The sequence below is a fragment of the Molothrus ater genome, chromosome 3, assembly GCF_012460135.2.
Source record: "Molothrus ater isolate BHLD 08-10-18 breed brown headed cowbird chromosome 3, BPBGC_Mater_1.1, whole genome shotgun sequence".
NCBI lineage: Eukaryota > Metazoa > Chordata > Aves > Passeriformes > Icteridae > Molothrus > Molothrus ater.
Window position 1 is genome coordinate 104,039,953 of NC_050480.2, and position 17,181 is coordinate 104,057,133.

General features: G+C 54.9%; 2 protein-coding genes and 1 long non-coding RNA gene across 4 annotated transcripts; all 3 read left to right on the forward strand.

The window, feature by feature from the left end:
- Window positions 1–1,007: 1,007 nt before the first annotated feature.
- LOC118685670 (uncharacterized) lies at window positions 1,008–2,729 on the forward strand. Its single transcript, XR_004980008.2, has 3 exons — window positions 1,008–1,148; window positions 1,229–1,459; window positions 2,184–2,729. It is a non-coding gene; the product is annotated as an uncharacterized LOC118685670 (long non-coding RNA).
- A 545-nt stretch (window positions 2,730–3,274) lies between these two features.
- LOC118685669 (glucocorticoid-induced transcript 1 protein-like) lies at window positions 3,275–5,141 on the forward strand. Of its 2 annotated transcripts, none has more exons than XR_004980007.2 (2): window positions 3,275–3,409; window positions 4,889–5,141. XR_004980007.2 is itself a non-coding variant. In XM_036381314.2 (2 exons), the coding sequence occupies exon 2, from the start codon at window positions 4,161–4,163 to the stop codon at window positions 4,698–4,700; it is 540 nt and encodes a 179-aa protein (XP_036237207.1). In that variant the 5' UTR covers window positions 3,275–3,409; window positions 4,138–4,160; the 3' UTR covers window positions 4,701–4,878. The 2 variants fall into 2 exon arrangements, 1 of the variants encoding a protein (XP_036237207.1); XM_036381314.2 differs by lacking the exon at window positions 4,889–5,141 and adding an exon at window positions 4,138–4,878.
- A 4,677-nt stretch (window positions 5,142–9,818) lies between these two features.
- On the forward strand, window positions 9,819–14,526 carry POU3F2 (POU class 3 homeobox 2). The gene has a single exon (XM_036380882.2). It carries the CDS (start codon window positions 9,898–9,900, stop codon window positions 11,203–11,205), a length of 1,308 nt encoding a protein of 435 aa, XP_036236775.1. The 5' UTR covers window positions 9,819–9,897; the 3' UTR covers window positions 11,206–14,526.
- The last annotated feature ends 2,655 nt before the right edge of the window (window positions 14,527–17,181 follow it).

Sequence of the window (17,181 nt, forward strand, 5' to 3'; positions counted from 1 at the left end):
CAGAGGAGTGCCAGTGTGTTTTAGTTGAAGACCACTACCACCCAGTCACTTCTGCCCTCTTCAACATTTTTCCAGCTCTGTCACTGAAGCTGACAGGAGGATATGGAGGAACACACATCAGCTGGACCAGAGGCAGAAAGTTCCTACAGAGTTAGTGGTTCTAAAGCTGGAAAGAGTGGCAAACAATAGGAGCTCTGCAGGTTGCTACTTTTTTAGCTGATTGTCACAATATTCTTTTGTGTGGTTTCTGGATCTGCTTCTGTTAAATGTGTTTTTCAGTTGTTTCTGGTGGAGGTTCTCTTTCCTGGAGTGTGGATGTGTTGCTGAAGATGCTGTTCAAGTTTGCAGACTGCTTGTGTGCCACAAGTTAACTTTTACTGCCCTCAGTGCCTCTGGTCCCCTGTCTATCCAACTTTATTTGCCATCAAATTCAAGATAAAATGTATTTGTTATTTATTAGAAAGATTAACTCCCTGGGGAATAATTACTTGTTTTTAGCATTGGTCTGACTGCATGGCCTAGGCTTCAGACATGAAGGAGAGGTGCTTCTGGAGAGCAGGACCAAAGAACAAGACAATTTACCCTTATCTCTTCCACAGCCGCCTCACCTACTCCATTTCTTGAAGCTGTTACTTAATAGCATTAAACATAAATGGTTATCAATCCAGTCCAGAAAGTGGGCAAGAGACATTAATAGACAAGAAATGAATATTTTTGACAAATGCTGAAGCTCATGGAGGAGCAGTTACACTGCAATAACAGAAACTGAGTTTCAATTGAGTTGAAAAAGCAATTATCTGGTACTATAGAATGAAGTGAGAACAAGGAAACATTTTATAATGTTATGATTCCTGTTCCTAACAGTTTTTCGAGGTGGGTAGGGGGTTGCTATGACTTTTGCATTTAACCATGAAGCTACCGAAGGCCACCTCAGCTCTGCTGCACAGTTGCTCTCCCAAAACAGCCTCTGGGTAGTAACGTTTGTCTCAGTCTGGCTTCCTCGGACTTTTCTTCAGGAGCTTTCCGGGAGGCTCAGCACAAAGGCAGACACAAGGAAGGACAGCCAGTATCCAACCACCAGGCCGGGGATGCTGCCAGGAGCACGGAGCCGACAGGGTCGCCTGCCCCCGGCATCCTCCGCCCCACGGGTGAGCACCCTGCCGTACGCTCCCGCCTCTCCTTTTCCTCTTTTTTTTTTTTTTTTTTCCAATTTGTTTTTCCCCTGCAGAAGTCGAGGTTAAAGCCCTGAAACCCGAAGCCCTGAAACCGAGCTGCTTGGCCCCGCCGGTGGCACGGCCCCGCCACGCCCGCCCGTGTCCGCTCCGTGCCCGGGCGCCGTCGGGAGGGGCAGGGAGGAGGCAGCGGGGAGGGGACGGGGCGAGCACAGGCGGCTGCTGCTGCTGCTGCTGCTGCTGCTGCTGCTGCTGCTGCCGCCTGGGGTGACCGTGACCCGTGGGCTGTGCGTGGGTGACCGCGGGGCTGGAGGGGTGAGGGAGCAGGGGAGAGAGAGGGGGTTTCTGACGGGCAGGAAAAGGCAGGATCCCGTGTGCCTGCGTGGAGGAGGAAGGGAGGGAGGGAGGGAGAACCGCTGAGGTTTTATCCTTGAGAGAAGCAATTAATCGGAAATTAGTTGCACTCATGAGCTGGGAAGATACCCCCGTCTGTCTGTCCTTACTCCTCGGGCGGCCGGCGGGGGCAGCCCCTGGGGCCGCTCCCCAGAGCATCCCCGGGCGGCGGGCGAGGCGCTCCCGCATCCCCTCCCGCATCCCCTCCCGCATCCCCTCCCGCATCCCCTCCGCACCCGGCGCTCCCCGCCCCGCCCGGCCTCGCCTCGCCACCACATCCGGGGCGGTGGGTGAGGGAAATTCAAGTTGCAGAAGGGCTGACCCAGAGCTGCTCCCCGGCCCCGATCCCAGCCCGCGGCGAGCCCCCCGCATTCGGGAGGAGCGGGACGGGGCCCGGAGCTCTCGGTGAGGCCGCCGGCTGCCGGCCACCGAACAAGTCCGGTCTCCCCAGCCTGCATTTTAATCCTGAAATCTGGAAATGGAAATTGTTTGATGTATGAGGAGACGTTATCTAATTAGGGCGTAAGAAATTTAATCTTTCCAGCAGGCAGGTCATATAATTAATGTTAATTTAACGCTCAAATTCTCAGTCATTAATTTTTATTCTCTTAAATGTAGTTTGGCAGGGCCCCCTGATCCATGGCAATGGATTTTACTGAATGTAAGAGCACACTTGGTCTTCGGAGTGAATTACTGCAGCCCTTCCTATCCCAATAACAAGATCACATCATGTATGCATTATTAAGCCATGTAATTGAATGGTCCATAGTTTGCATATCAGACTATTAAAGTAATGTGTTTTGCTTTTCTTCCAACACGTAATGTTAAAGCCTTTGCGAATATTTGGTGATTCTGATAATTATCACCAAATTACTACAAATGTTCTCTTCATTAACGTGATTTCTCTCAAGCATTTTTTTAAAAATGTCAATAATGCATTAAGTGGTAGCTTGTAAAGTGTTTTTTAAATAAAACTTGTCAACTACAATTCGAAAATTAGAAAATTAGAAAAGAAGAAAAGAAAAGAAAAGAAAAGAAAAGAAAAGAAAAGAAAAGAAAAGAAAAGAAAAGAAAAGAAAAGAAAAGAAAAGAAAGAAAGAAAGAAAGAAAGAAAGAAAGAAAGAAAGAAAGAAAGAAAGAAAGAAAGAAAGAAAGAAAGAAAGAAAGAAAAGAAAGAAAGAAAGAAAGAAAGAAAGAAAGAAAGAAAGAAAGAAAGAAAGAAGAAAGAAAGAAAGAAAGAAAGAAAGAAAGAAAGAAAGAAAGAAAGAAAGAAAGAAAGAAAGAAAGAAAGAAAGAAAGAAAGAAAGAAAGAAAGAAAGAAAGAAAGAAAGAAAGAAAGAAAGAAAGAAAGAAAGAAAGAAAGAAAGAAAGAAAGAAAGAAAGAAAGAAAGAAAGAAAGAAAGGGAGAGAATAAACAGTTGCACGGAAAGAAAACGATTCTCCTCTGAGATTGAAAAAGACGACTTCCCTTTTTTCCCTATTTCAGATAAGTGACTATACACCTAAGAAGTTTCACTTCATCGGGAGCAAAAGTGCATGCAATCTAAAGAACTGTCGATTGCAGATGATACAGAACAGATGGAGGAACAAAGTTGGAGCTTTTCCCTTTACAGCGAGTAGACGGGGACATAGGCAGACCGACAGAGAGTTTGATTTGAAAAGATACTGACCTCTCTCCTTCAGCTGCAATTTAACTTGTCCTGAAAAAAAAAAAAAAAAAAAAAAAAAAGAGAGAGAGCAAAAAACTCCCAAGTGAGACCTGCCTCCTCCCCTGTCGGCCTCCTGCCATCCCCGCCCCAAGTTCGCACTGTCATCTGAACAAACTGCTGCGCCGATCTCAGAAGGTGAATAATTCTCAATTAACTAAGTAACTAACTTTCTTTGTGCAATCTTGAGTCACTCACTTAACTAAATCTTAAGCCTTCGAGACCCTTCATTATTGCCTTCCCCCGCCACACTATTTTCAAAGTTCAATAGCAAGGCAACAAAAAACACTGCTGCAAAATAAGAGTCTCTTTTAAAATTAAAGAGCTGCTCATTTGCATAGGAAGAAGTTATTTTTTCCCCCTGCTTTGAATTATTTAGGCACAAAAGAAAAAATAAAATAAAATAAAGGACACCCCACAAAGCCTCCCGCAGTCCGTGTCAGGATCAGTGTCACGGATGCTCTGCGGGATGCGAAGCCACTGTGAGCAAGCGGGTAGGCGCTGGCTCAGGTGTGCTGTTGTGCTGTGCCACCCGGGGCATCCCGCCGCGGCGCCGGGAGCTTTCTGAGCCCGCCGGGCCGGGCCGGGCCGGGCAGCGGAGGGTGCGCGGCGGCGGGCGCGGGCCGGGGCGGCTGCACCCCGGGGCCGGGGCCGGGGCTGCGGAGGCTGCGGAGGCTGCTCGCCCCGCCGGGAGCCCGGCTCGGCCCGCGGCCCGCTCTTATTTTGGTTGGGAGCGGGGAGCGCTACCGGCTGGAGCCGGGTGAGCGAAGGGAGGCGAACTGTGCTCCTCTGTTTGGTTTAGGGTCGGGTATTTTTTTTTCTTTCCCTCTCCCTCCTCTCTCTCTCCCCTTCCCTCCTCACTATAGCAACCAACGCCAGCCTGACAAAAATGCACCCTCTGTGGACAATGGGCCAGCCTTCCTGCTCGCCTCGCTCCTCTTCTTCCTCGCCAAGCGAAAGAAAGTTTCCAGCCCCCCCGGCCCGTTCTTGCCTCTCCTCCCGAGGCAGGCTCCCGTGCAAATCCCGCTCAGCCCCGCCGGGACTGTGCCGACCCCCACGTGGGAGGCTGAGAGCGGGGGGGACACAGAAGTCGCCCCCCAGCCGGGGCCCCGATTCCCGAACCCGCCTTGACAAGGGGCTGGCAGAACGCCCCTGGGCCACCGCCAGCCCCGCGTCCGTGTGCGGGGCCGCCCGGAGCCGCAGCCGCGCTGCCCGCGGCCCCAGCGGGGCTCAGCTCCCGCTCCCGGGCTCGCCTCTTCCCTGGCGAAAATCCCCATGCCCAGCCTGGAGCGCTCCGCACCGCTGCCGAGTGGGGCAGGGGCGGCCGAGAGCCCTCCAGGAAGGCGCTTCTCAGAGTGAGGAGCGAGAGTCGCGCCCAAAAGTGCCCCGAAAGCTGCAAGAGGGCAGGGAGGATCACGTCGCCCGGTGAAGCAGGCGCACCATTGATCTGGGCTCTTCCCGAGGATGTCTGCTTGTCTCCATCAGGCGTGAGCATTGACAAAACAAACAGAAAAGCGGCCGTTAGATTTGTCAGGGAAAGTTGGGCACTTTTTTTTTCTTTTTTTTTTTCTTTTTTTTTTTCTCCTAAAATCTGTTGCTCTGTTTCGTCCTGCACAGCTCTCCGGACAGAGCAGGCTTTGCAAAGACCTTTGTGAAACCGCTTTCCCGAGCCAGAGGGGCTGAATCGCCTCTCCTCTCCTTCCAATTCACCTGCTTTTCACGCCAAAAGAAACGCCCTTCCAGCTCCAGCACGGGGCGGTCATTTCCCAGCCAGGCTTCTGAACACTAAATTGCAAACTCCGTTGCACCAATCGCATCTGGGTCTGTCTCCAAGAATTCAATAAACAAGCTATATTAACTCCAACCAGAATTTATCTCGTAGACTGATGGAATTCGTCTTTTTTTTTCTTTTGCTTCTTCTGCTTCTTTTTCCCCCAAGGCCTCATATTCACCACTCAAAATTTAGCAGCCTGCCTTTGATAAATTACTCAAAGTAATCCCTGCAACAGCTAAGTCTGACTGGTTGACGTTGCGTTAGAAGTCTTCATAGCGGTATCTGTCTATAAAATATTCACTTGCGGACTACAAAGGGTGGATCATTTTTAATGACAAGATTCAGAACTGGAGGATGAAGGGAAAAGATTAATATCCGTGAATTCAAATAATTTAATTTCAAATACTGAACTTAGAACATTATATACCACTAGTTTAAACACTGATGCAGATAAAATAGCAGATTCTCAGATGAATGAAGCGGCCAGAAGAATAGAGTTGTGGGGAATGTTGGAAATGAACATTAATACAAACTTTACAAGAACTTTTTTTTTTTTTTTTAATTCTACACCTTTCTACGTTCTGTCTTCTGGGATAATAAGTATTCTAGCAGGGCAAAAACGTACATGATATTACACATACACGTGTGTATATCTATATACGCAGGGAGGGAGGTTTTTTTCTCTAGAGATAGGTGGAGAAATCTATTTAGATAGAGGATTTTAATTTCAATGGATAATGTGAGCTTGTGCAATCAAAGTTATCAATTTCTGTCCTTTTTGTTTAGATTTCTTAGTTAAATGTGTTTGTTATATCTACCCCGAGGAGAAGCAACTTGAAAGTGTAGCTTTTGAGTCATCTTATAAATACATCCCTGAGGCTGCGGTTCTTGCCGCTTTAAGCAGTTTTCATTAAAGCAGCCAGCTGCCTCTTTGTGTAGATTGAATTTTTTTAAAGCAATCACTTGTGAAGCCCCGGCCTCAGTTTTGTCTCTCCGCAGGCCCTTAAAGTTGAAGTTTCATTCATGTCTTGGGTCTCTCTGCCGAATCAGACTCCTCGGAGCAACACTGGAAAGAGCCACACGAAAGCACAGGCTTGAATACCTCATAGAGAAAGGTTAAAAGGAAGCAGAGATCAAAACAATCCCATCTCACAAAAGGTGCATTAAATGCGCCCCAGCAATAAGCACAAATCTTCCAAGTTGGCCTTTAAAGCGAGCACCAGGAGTCTCACGTTTATTGCACCCAGCAATTCTCTGAGCGACTCTCCACGTCTTTGCACTCCTGGAGCATTTCCTCCTAAAACAACATCTAATGGGTAGATAATAGAGACGCGGAAAGGAGGCGCGGGGATTTCTCCCCCTCCTCCTTTCCTTTCAGCTGCGTGAGTCTATCTCAAGGTTTGGAGAGCAGAGTTAAAAAAAAAAAAAAAAAAGCTTTTCACCTCTAAACACAACAGGCATATGCAAATACATATTCCCCACCCTACAGCCGCACGCACGCATCCAAAGGCGCAGAGGAGCGCGCGTTTGGGGAGCGTTCCCCCAGCCCCCCGAGCCGGGCAGGCTGACGAGCGGCGGCTGGAAGCCGAGGCTCGCTAGGAACGAGCCGTGCTCTTGTTTTGCTGCTGGAAATTCAGCTTTCTCTCCGGCACGCACGGAGTTGAAACACCAGGGAGTCCAACATCTCGTCAGCCGGAGCCCGCCGCGGCAGCTGGGGGCGGGTGGCGGGCAGGGGACCCCCAGGTGGGGAGATGGGGGGGCCGGCGGGGGGCGGCCAGAGGACTCCCGCAAGCCTCCCGCGTCCTTCTGGATGCACCTGATGTGTATGCAGCACCTCGCCTCCCAGCCAGGACTCAGCTCCAGTTAAGTGGCGCTCTATGTATTTTATAGCGAATATTCTCGAGTAGCTGCACTGCAATGAAGGAGATATCAAGGAGGCCTGTCAGTTCAAAGCTTTTGGGGTTGTTTGAAAATCTTCTTCACGTCAAAGTAAGCAGCCCTAGTATTTGAACAGCTGCTTTGAACAGTGAAAAGGGCTGAACTGAATCAAAACACTGCAGTGTCTGCCCAAGACACCGCATCACCTTCAACCTGTTTTTATGCGAGCAGAGAAAAGGAAAGAAAGGCTGGTGAGACCTCTAATCCCGAGGGGTCAGCTCCGCCAGAAAGGGGCCACATGACTGTCTCTTTTACATCCCTAGCGGCCCGGACCTGAGCGGCGACCAGAGCCGGAGCCCGCGGCGGGCAACGGCGAGGCGACAAGACCGGCGGTCGGGCGCTCGCTCCCCGCTCCCCGGCGCTCCTCTCCACGGGGGGAGAGGGGAGCGGAGGATGCTTAAGGAGCGGTATTAATGACAGGGCTAACAATGATGGGGAGGACGAGGAGGTGGAGTCTGCGGCGGCTCTGAATGCACCGGCCGCGCTCCTCGCTGCTCCCAGCTGCGCCTCCGTGGGCGTGCGCTCCGCCGGGGAGGGGGCAGGAGGGACGGCGGGGGGCTCTGCCGGGGACAGCGGGTTTTGTCCGCCTCCTAAGGCCGCGGTGCTACTTCGGTAGCTGTGATTACCGCTAGCCCGTGGATGCGCCGCTGGGGCGGCGGGGGGAGCGGCACGCAGGACGGTGCCCGTAGTAGGCAGCACCTGCCCGAGGGCCGGGCGGGACAGAGAGGGCCAGGGAGGGAGGACAGGAAATGCACGACTGGGGCAGGCCCGGAGGGGTTTTCCCCCCTGCCAGAAAAGTGTTGGGTGGATCCCGCTGACCCCGTGTCCCATCTGCTGGTGGCGGCGAGGCGCGGGGAGCGCGGTGCCGTCGGCACCCCATGGGGACCAGCTGTCCGTGGGGCGGGCACACGCCGTGGGGCCGGGGCACAAGGGACCTGCCTCGGGCCACCACCGGGGTGGGTCCGTGCTCGGCGAGCACCGCACGCTGGAGGCGCCCGCGTGAAAACCTCGCTCTGAAAATGACGCGTGGCGTGGCCCCTCGTGTCTCGTCCACGCAAGAACTTTTTGCAGCGCAGCTGGAAGCGGGCTGGCGGGAAAGCCGCCCCGGCGGAGCTTCGGCGGCCCCAGGAGCGGGGCGGGAGGGCTGGCCCGGGCGCGGAGAGTGGGGCGGCTCTCCCAGGACGGTCCCCGCGATGCCTTGGCAGAAGCCTGCTGCGGACTTGCCCTGTTGTTTTGTTTCAACTCACTGGTCTACACCTAATTGGGAGGAGAGAGACGAGAAAATGAGCATCAAATTATAAAATTCCTGGGTGCCCAGTTGTTTACACACGGGAAACAAAAGGCACAGCTTCACTTCAGAGACACTGACTTCCCTCTCCGCAACCCTCGCAGAAAAGGCAGTATTGTTCTTTCCTTCGCCTGCACCTCGAAGAAAGGGGAAAAAAAAACCCCAAACCTTAGGAAGAATCTCCACTTTTTCATGGACAAAGTTTGCGCCCCCCTCCTCCTCTTCTCCTCCTCCTCGTCCCTCCCTCCCTTCCCCACCCCCCGGCAGAAGGAGCTCTTGATACGCCGCTAAACTAACGAAAGGAGGTAACTCTTGCTGCGCCCCTTGTCTCAGGGCACTGGATATCCTGTTTATGCTGCTGCTGTGTATATGTTTATGTGCAGGAGCCCATCCCCCCTCTCCTCCACACCCCCACGCAGAGGAATATTTCCAGGCAAGGAGCCTTTCCAGCGCTCACGTTAAACACGATGATTTATAAACAACTCGCAGAAGAAAGCTGTTTCTTGTTAGTAGTAATAAATTCCCCGGTCCGCCCTATTGTGTTATTTCGATGAAGATAGTGGGAGCCTGCGACGCGCACCTATCCCCGTGAGCAGTTTATTTTCGAGACAAAGCTATGGCTTTCAGCTCAAAAATGGGCAGCGAACTCTTTTCGCGTCGGCCAGCCCGGTGCTGCTCATTCCTAAGAAATCTGAATCCAGTTCCAGGGTCTCCTTCCTTCCTGTCCGGGCCGCAACTTCTTTTCTTTTCCCTATCCCCCTCTTTTTACCCTATTTGTTTTCGCCTTTTCCCACCACCCTCTCATGCCCATCTTCCGCATCCATGCAGAGTCGCCTGCGCCGCTGAGGCGGTCCCGCAGGCATCCCGTCCCCACGGCACGGGGTGAGAGGAACAAAACCGCCTCCGCAGCGCCGAGGTGCGAAGCCCCGACATCCCCGGAGGAGCGGCGCGCCCCGGCGACCACCGGCTGCCGGGAGCGGCGCAGGGCCGGCGGACGGGCAGGGGGCCGCCCGCTCCCCGCCCCCGGGGGCGCGGCGCTCCCGGGCCGCTCCGGCGGGGCTGGCTGCGAGGCGGCGCTGAGAAAGTTGGGGGCGGGCAGGCGAGCACCCCTCGGCCCGCAGCGCCCACTCCGGGGCGCAGAGACGCGCGTCGGGGCGCGAGCAACAGGAGCCGGCGGGCGCCCGGGCAGCGGCAGCATCCTCCCGCCGGCCGTGCGGTGCGGGCCGGGCCGGGCCGGGCCGGGCCGGGGCGGGGCCGGCGGCGGCGCGCCCCTGCCCTCCGCTGCGCTCCCCCCGCCCCGCGGCCGCCGCTCCCCCGCGCCCCGTTCCCCCTCGGAGTTGGGTCGGAGCGGGGGCGGGCCGGGGGCGGGGCCGGGGCGGGGCGCGGCCGGCGGGGCGCGCCAATGGCGGGCGGCGGCGGCGGCGGTCGCCGGGAGCGGCGGTGTCCGTCAGGGCGCGGGGAGCCAATGGCGTGCGGCGGCGGGGCGGGGCGGCCGCGCGTGCCTTCGCAGTGGGCCCCGCCGCGCGGGCCGGGGGGGCGCGGGCGCCGCGCGGCGCCCGAGGCGAAAAAGTAGCTGTCAAATGCGCGGCGCCTTTAACCGGCGCGATCAGTGCGGCTCGGCGAGTCATGGCGACCGCAGCCTCCAACCACTACAGCCTGCTCGCCTCCGGCTCCCCCATGGTGCACGCCGAGCCGCCCGGCGGCATGCAGCCCGGCGGCGGCTACCGCGACGCCGGCGCCCTGGTGCAGGCGGACTACGCGCTGCAGAGCAACGGGCACCCGCTGAGCCACGCTCACCAGTGGATCGCGGCGCTGTCCCACGGCGGCCCCGGCGGTGGCGGCGGCGGCGGCGGCGGCGGGGGCGGCGGCGGCGGCGGCGGCGGCGAGGCGCCCTGGTCGGCGGGCGCGCTGGGCCAGCCCGACATCAAGCCGGCGGTGGTGCAGGCGGGCGGGCGCGGCGACGAGCTGCCGCCGCCGCCGCAGCACCCGCCGCCGGGGCGGGCGCCGCACCTGGTGCACCACGGCGGCGGCGGCGGAGGGCACCACGCGGCGGCGGCGGCGGCGGCGGCGGCAGCGGCGTGGCGGGCGGGCGGCGCGGCGCACCTGCCGCCCGGCATGGCCGCGGCCAACGGCGCGCAGGCGGGGCTGCTCTACTCGCAGCCGCCCGGCTTCACCGTCAACGGGATGCTGGGCGCCGGGCAGCCGGGGCTGCACCACCACGGCCTGCGCGACGCCCACGAGGAGCCGCCGCCGGGGCCGCCGCACCACGGCCCCGAGCACCCGCCGCCGCCCCACGGCCCCCACCCCGGGGCGGCCGGGCCGGCACCGTCCGCCGCCGCCGCCGCGCCCCCCGGGCCGCCGCCGCACCACGACCCACACTCCGACGAGGACACGCCGACCTCGGACGACCTGGAGCAGTTCGCCAAGCAGTTCAAGCAGCGGCGCATCAAACTGGGATTTACCCAAGCGGACGTGGGGCTGGCGCTGGGCACCCTCTACGGCAACGTCTTCTCGCAGACCACCATCTGCCGCTTCGAGGCCCTGCAGCTCAGCTTCAAGAACATGTGCAAGCTGAAGCCTTTGTTGAACAAGTGGTTGGAGGAGGCGGACTCCTCCTCGGGCAGCCCCACCAGCATAGACAAGATCGCGGCGCAGGGCCGCAAGCGGAAAAAGCGCACCTCCATCGAGGTGAGCGTCAAGGGCGCGCTGGAGAGCCACTTCCTCAAGTGCCCCAAGCCCTCCGCCCAGGAGATCACCTCGCTCGCGGACAGCCTACAGCTGGAGAAGGAGGTGGTGAGAGTGTGGTTTTGTAACAGGAGACAGAAAGAGAAGCGCATGACTCCCCCGGGAGGGACGCTGCCGGGCGCCGAGGACGTGTACGGGGCCAGCAGGGACACGCCGCCGCACCACGGGGTGCAGACCCCCGTGCAGTGAACTCGCGGCGGGGGCGCCCGGCCCCTCCTCCTCCTCCTCCTCTCCTCCTCCTCCTCCTCTCCTTCCCCCAACTTTTGATTGTCCTTTTTTTTCTTTTTTTTTTTTCTTTTTTTTTAATTTTATTTTCTCCTATCTTAAAAAAAAAGACAAAAAATCAAAAAAAGAAACAAACGCGAAAAAAAAAGAGAAAAGAAAACAAAAAGCGAGCGAGCGAGAGGGCGAGCGCGAATCACAGCGGACAGACAGATAGACAGACAAAGCACCTGCACCACACCGTCCCTTAGACTGTAGGAGGTGTGATGCTGTATTTTGACCTTTCCAGGCGAGTGCCCGTGCACGGGAGTGGAGTGGGTACCGCGCACCGGCAGGCAGGCAGGCACCGGCAGGGCAGCGGCGGGCACCGGCAGGGCAGCGGCGGGCACCGGCAGGGCAGGCGCAGGGCGAAGCGGTTCGCACAAAACTCCCTCACTCGCTGGCCAAAACAGACGGCGCTGCCCTGCCGGGGAGGGGGCGGAGGAGAAAGGGGGGCACGGCCACCTCGGGTCCCCTCCGCAGCCCCCTCCCGCCACACAAAGGCAGATCGCATTGTGGAATGTCGCTCGGTGTTGGCACATGCTGCTGTGTTTATTTTCTGTGGATCCCCTGTATGAATATATGTAAAAAAAAAAAAAAAGAAAAAAAAGGAAGAGAACTGAAAAGCTATCCCTTTTGATGTAGACAGTATTTAACCGTACCAATTTGCACTGCAAGAAAATCGAAGTTTACATAAACAAAATGTTTATTTTTTTCTTTTTTCCCCCTTCCTTTCCGACCTTAATTTTGCAAATGACTTGCATTTTCCACAGTGAGCGTTAGTCAACCAGTGACCGGTCTACAATATGTTACTGTGTTTTAGCCTTTGCTTTATGTGTATATGTGAACTTTTGTTATAAACAAGTATTCTTAAATACGTGTAACGCTTATTTTCTCCTTTTACCATAGCAAAAAGAATTAGTATATGTGTGTGTATGTATCCATGTGCACGCGTGCATAGGCATACATATATGCACATATAGATAATCTCTCTATATACACATATATATGCACCTCCAGCTTCCATTCTCCAGAGATGTGACTCTCGTAATTGTTTAATACATGCCTTCAATGGCAGGAGTCGAGTTTGGAGAAGGGAGAATAATGCAAATCAACAAAGTAAACTTCATTTTCAGGCAGTGTGTCCGGGGGTCGAGGCGCAACCAAAGGGGGAGGAAAAAAAATATGTGCAACCCTTCCAGACCGTGTCAGTGCGGGCAAGCAAGGCCTGGTGTGGGGAAGGCAGAGAGAGAACAACATGTTTCCAGAGTTTTCTCGGAGAAAGTGGCATTTCCTTGAGGGGGAAAGGGAATTATTTAGCTCCCCCACCACCGCCCCCTCAGCGCCCTTTCCTTCCCCTCTTCCCCCCCCGCGGCTCCCCTGCGTGCCTTTGGCAGCCCCGGTCTCGCCTCCCGGGCCGATATCAGCCTCTAAACTTTCTTTTATTGAGCAGTTTTATGTCAAGGCAGAGCCAGGGAGAGCCCGAGGAGCTGCTGGGCCCTGAGCTGAGGTGGGGGTCGGGTGCTTACACCTGCCTGTAAACACACGCTGCCCCCTCCTCTCCACAGAGACTGTGTGCATTTCTTTTTCGCTTTACTTTCCGTATTTATTTTCTTTTCTATTTGTATCCAGCCCCTCTCCCTTCCCATCCTCCCCTTGTCCTTTGGTCAGATTGTGGTATAATTTATTGAAGGAAAGGACCAGTTTTAACTTGGGCAGCCTTGTGTCTTTCACTGGGGAATGAAATGAAGTGGGAAAAAATGCCATTTTTCAATCCGTGTTTCTCACCCCCCCCTCCCTTCGCTAATAGTTTTAAAGTGCATTTCGTGACATTATCTTGATGAGAAATGGTTAACTTTCCAAAATAAAAAAAGAGAAAAACCCACGGGGACAAAAAGGAAAAAAAATGGAAAAAAAAAAGGAAAACAAAAAGCTCTGAAGGGAAGCAGAGGAGCGGGACCTCGGAGCAGCGCATGTATGTGCGTGTGTCTGCGTGCGTGTTTGTGTACTTATGCACACACACAGCTATGCATATACATTAGAGGGACTTTATGATAGTTATAAATTCATAAAGGGATCATTTAGTCAGCACAAACGGGTGCTATAGAGACAAAGCATTTTTATAATCTAAAAGTTTACTTAGTTGAGTGTTGGACAATTATGGAGAAAAAACAGTGAAGCATTCTCTCGCAGAACTCTCCTATAAATATTGCATTCAGTAGCTAAGGCTTTAGAATATGTTTCTCATTGTCTTTTAAAATGCCTGTGACACTGGGTTTTCTTTCCTTCTTTCTTTCTCCCTTTCTTTCTTGCTTGCTTTCTTTCTTCTTGGTAAGACAGATGATCATTTCTAAGAGGCACATGCATTAGCCTTTTTCCTGGTTTTCCAACAATTGTTAAAAAGATACGGGCACCAAGCTTTTCTCTTTCTTTTTTTTTTTTTTGTTTGGTTTTTTATTTTTTGTTTGTTTGTTTATGTGTTGAGCTGCTTGTTATTTAAAGTGTTGAGGACTAGCGCCTAGTGAAGTGAATCAGATCAGGGCAGATCCAGTGGTAAAGGGAGGAAATGAACTTTCAGACACTTATTAAAATGTGCGTAAGGTCAGACAACGGAGTTGAGAGGATGTTTGAGAAAGCCTCAAACTCCAAATAGGTTTACTAAAAAAAAAGTTACCAAGCAAACCTTACCACTATGTATATATGTTTAATATTTGTCCTTTGAAATGCAGAAATAGTTTCAATGTTTTCTTTGTCTATTTTTCTTTTTTTTTTTTTTTTAATGCTACCCAGGGAAATATTTTCATATCATTTTTAAGTGGCCTGCCTCAATGTATATTTATTTCTTTTAAAGCAAACAGGTTCTGGAAACTGTTTTTCTGTAGCTTTAAATGAGTAGGTGAACAAAATCTATATGGGATGTAATTTTTTTTTGTTCAGTCTCTTTAAAAATACTTTGTTTTGGTACATTTGGATGTGCTTGTGGGGAAAAATAAAAACGCAGAGATCCTTATATATTTATGTTAAAGTAATATTTTATTATCTACATAAAACAGAAATGCACAATACCTTCATAGTTTCTTCTAATTATTGAAATATCGTTATTTTATTTTTAAAGATAGCACAGATTTGCATAGTTCTTAAGATCTGGAGGGAGAAGACCCCAGTACTTATACTGAGCTGAGTTCTGTGTAAAAGCACCGCCGTTCCTTTCTATTTCATGGAATTTTTGGAATAAATTTGATGCCTATACCGAGAGGTTCCATGCTTATAACTTTGAGGGTCTTGAAGGAGAGCCTCGGGAGCTGTGTTCATTGTGTCTCTCCGCAGATGAACCACAGCCGTGTGTGTTTTGGAGCATTGATTTCTGTGCGGGTAGGGCTGTCCTGCCTTTGATGCTGGTGGGGAGATCTCAAGTTTTTTGCATTCTCTGGCGGAAGGCAGGGGGGAGAAGAGGTTCGACTCTTCTCGGTCCCTTTTTATAATTTAACATCTGACTCCTTAAAAAAAAAAAGAGAGAGAGAGAGAAAGAAAAAAAGCAAAACAAAAAGGCGGGGCTTAATGATGGGAGTACCGTTTGAAGGAGGAAGGAAGAGCGCGGCTGCCCAGCGGGGCTGCGCACCCTCGGGCCGGGCCGGGCCCGCGGCGATGGCCCCGGTGTCGCGTTCGGTGTCGGCGGCTCCGTGCGGTGACGGGCGGGTCGGTTTTCCCGGGGGGTCCCGGCTGGGGACCCGCGCGGCTGGCGCGCTGACAAGCGACATCCGAGTGCGCGGTGTTCCCACGCGGGCGGCGTGTTCAGGCCCTTCTGGGCTGGCTCGGGTTCCTAAGTGCGATATCCTGCCCCGCTCCCCCCCTCCCCTCCTTCGCGATAGTTTCTAGGCTTATTAGATTTAATCATCTTTTCTAACTTCTAGTCAATATTACACTCATGCCGAACAGATTCAGCTAAATGATCTTATCAATAGTTTCGAAGAGAAGTGACAGAAAGAAGAAGTGTTTTGTGACCGCAGACGTGCTGACGGGTAAAATGTTGAAGCTGGGTATGGATTTAAAAGTCCTTGGTCAATAGCCCGCGGAACGGGCTGCGGAAAGCGAGCAGCCTCTGCCCTCTGCAGGACACTCGGGTGGGCGCCCAGGGAATATTTCGCCTTTGACGGCAGGGCCCCGCTCTCGGGGAGCGCTCCCGTCTCGGGTGGGCAGGAGGTGGCCTGCACGGACGGTGCCGGTCCCGGCGGGGCAGGCCGGCGCCGCGGGCATGGCCGGCTCCGCCGGTGGCGCGGCCGCTGCTCGGGGCAGGCCCGGCCGAGGCCCCGGGGCCGCTCCTCCGGGGCTCTTTGCCCGGAGACAGGCTGACCTTACGGGAGCGACTTCGCTCGTCCTTCCGGACTGGTTGTGGGGAGGCCGGCTGGTTCGGGGGTCATCCTTTTTCTCGCTTTCGATCTCTCTTTTAAGAGAAAGGAGAGGGGGAATGGAGCAGCCATAGGATGCTCCTTCTTGAGATGGATGTCAGGGTGTGAGGTGGCTCCTCGGGCTCCCTCGCTCTCATTTCCAGGCAGGGACACTCTGTCGTAGGTCAGATGTCAACAACAAAAGCCCTGTTTCCTCGGTTCGCTCTCTCCCTGGGGGAGGCCGAAACTGGGAGGCGAGAGGAGAGTGTATATCCTCAAGTCTGTCAGTCCTGATTGTCATCCCCGGTGTCCCCAGCCCCGCAGGGGCCAGAGGCAGCAGTCGGTGCTGCCCGGCCCGGGGAGCTCTCGCCGCCGCCCAGCTGCGCCGTCTTTCTTGAGAGAGGGCAGTGGGGGGCCGGGGTTTGGAAAGAGAGAAGCGGAGGAAGGCGAAATCATCCTACAAATTCCCCCGGCTGCGGGGCAGGCCGGGATGGTGTCCGGCCAGGCGTCGCTCTGGGGCTGGGCAGCCTGTGAGAGCCCCGCTGGGGGCAGAGGCCGCGCTGTCTCTCCGTCGGGCTTTGTTGGCGGCAGTTCGGGGCTCCCCCGTGTCCCTTCTCCAGTGCCCCGGCTCCCGAGCGCGCCTCGGGCCGTGGCCGGGCCGCGGGGGCAGGGCGGGACGGTCCCGGCTGCCTGCGCCCTCCCGGCCTCTGCCCGCGGCCTCGGACCCGGCCCCAGCCTGGGGCTGCTCCCGCCCTCCGCTGATCCGATGGGGGAAAACCCTATAAACCCTGGCTGCCTACCCCTGCCTGCCGGGTGCCCCGGGCCTCGGCGTTGTCCCAGGCCGCGTTGTTGGAGTTTGGTGGCTCTTTGTTGCTGCGCCGTCGGTGAGCGGGACAGAGAGGTGACCCGGCCGGGGAAGGCTGGCGATGGCCTCCGGTGGGCGATGAGGCCCGGGGGAGAGCGATCACCGGCGGGCGGGAGAGCTGGGCTTAGTCCGGCCGTAGATACAGCATTGGGGAGGGTGGTGGGCATGGGGGGACCCCCAGGCCGAGCCTGAGCGGCGCCTTGCGGAGCAGGGAGTGGGGGCTGAGGAAAGAAGGAAACTGCCCGCGGCTTCTTGGCGGTGGACGGGGCAGTGACGGCCTTCTGCTGCGTCCAGAGCGGAGCCTGGGCGCTGGGCTCTGTCTTGGGAATCGTGGCTCTCCCGCCTCTCCCGCTCTTGCGGCTGGGTGTCTGTTTATTGTGCGTTTCGGAAGGGACGCGACCTGGGCTGCCTCTCTGGCTTTAAATCTCGATGTGGAAAATATAAAAATCCAAATTTTCAGAGTTGCAGACGCTAAGTTACTCTGTGCTCAGAGCATGGCCGGGCTGCCGTCGGGGATGTAGGAAGGTGTTCCGCAGAAGCGAGTTTGCCTCTGGCTCGGACGGGCGATGCTGGGGGAACGGGCACTTCTCCGGGGAAAATTAGTTAGAGCAAAGCCAAAGCGTGCTTTAGCAGAAAAGCAAAGACTTGTCTCCA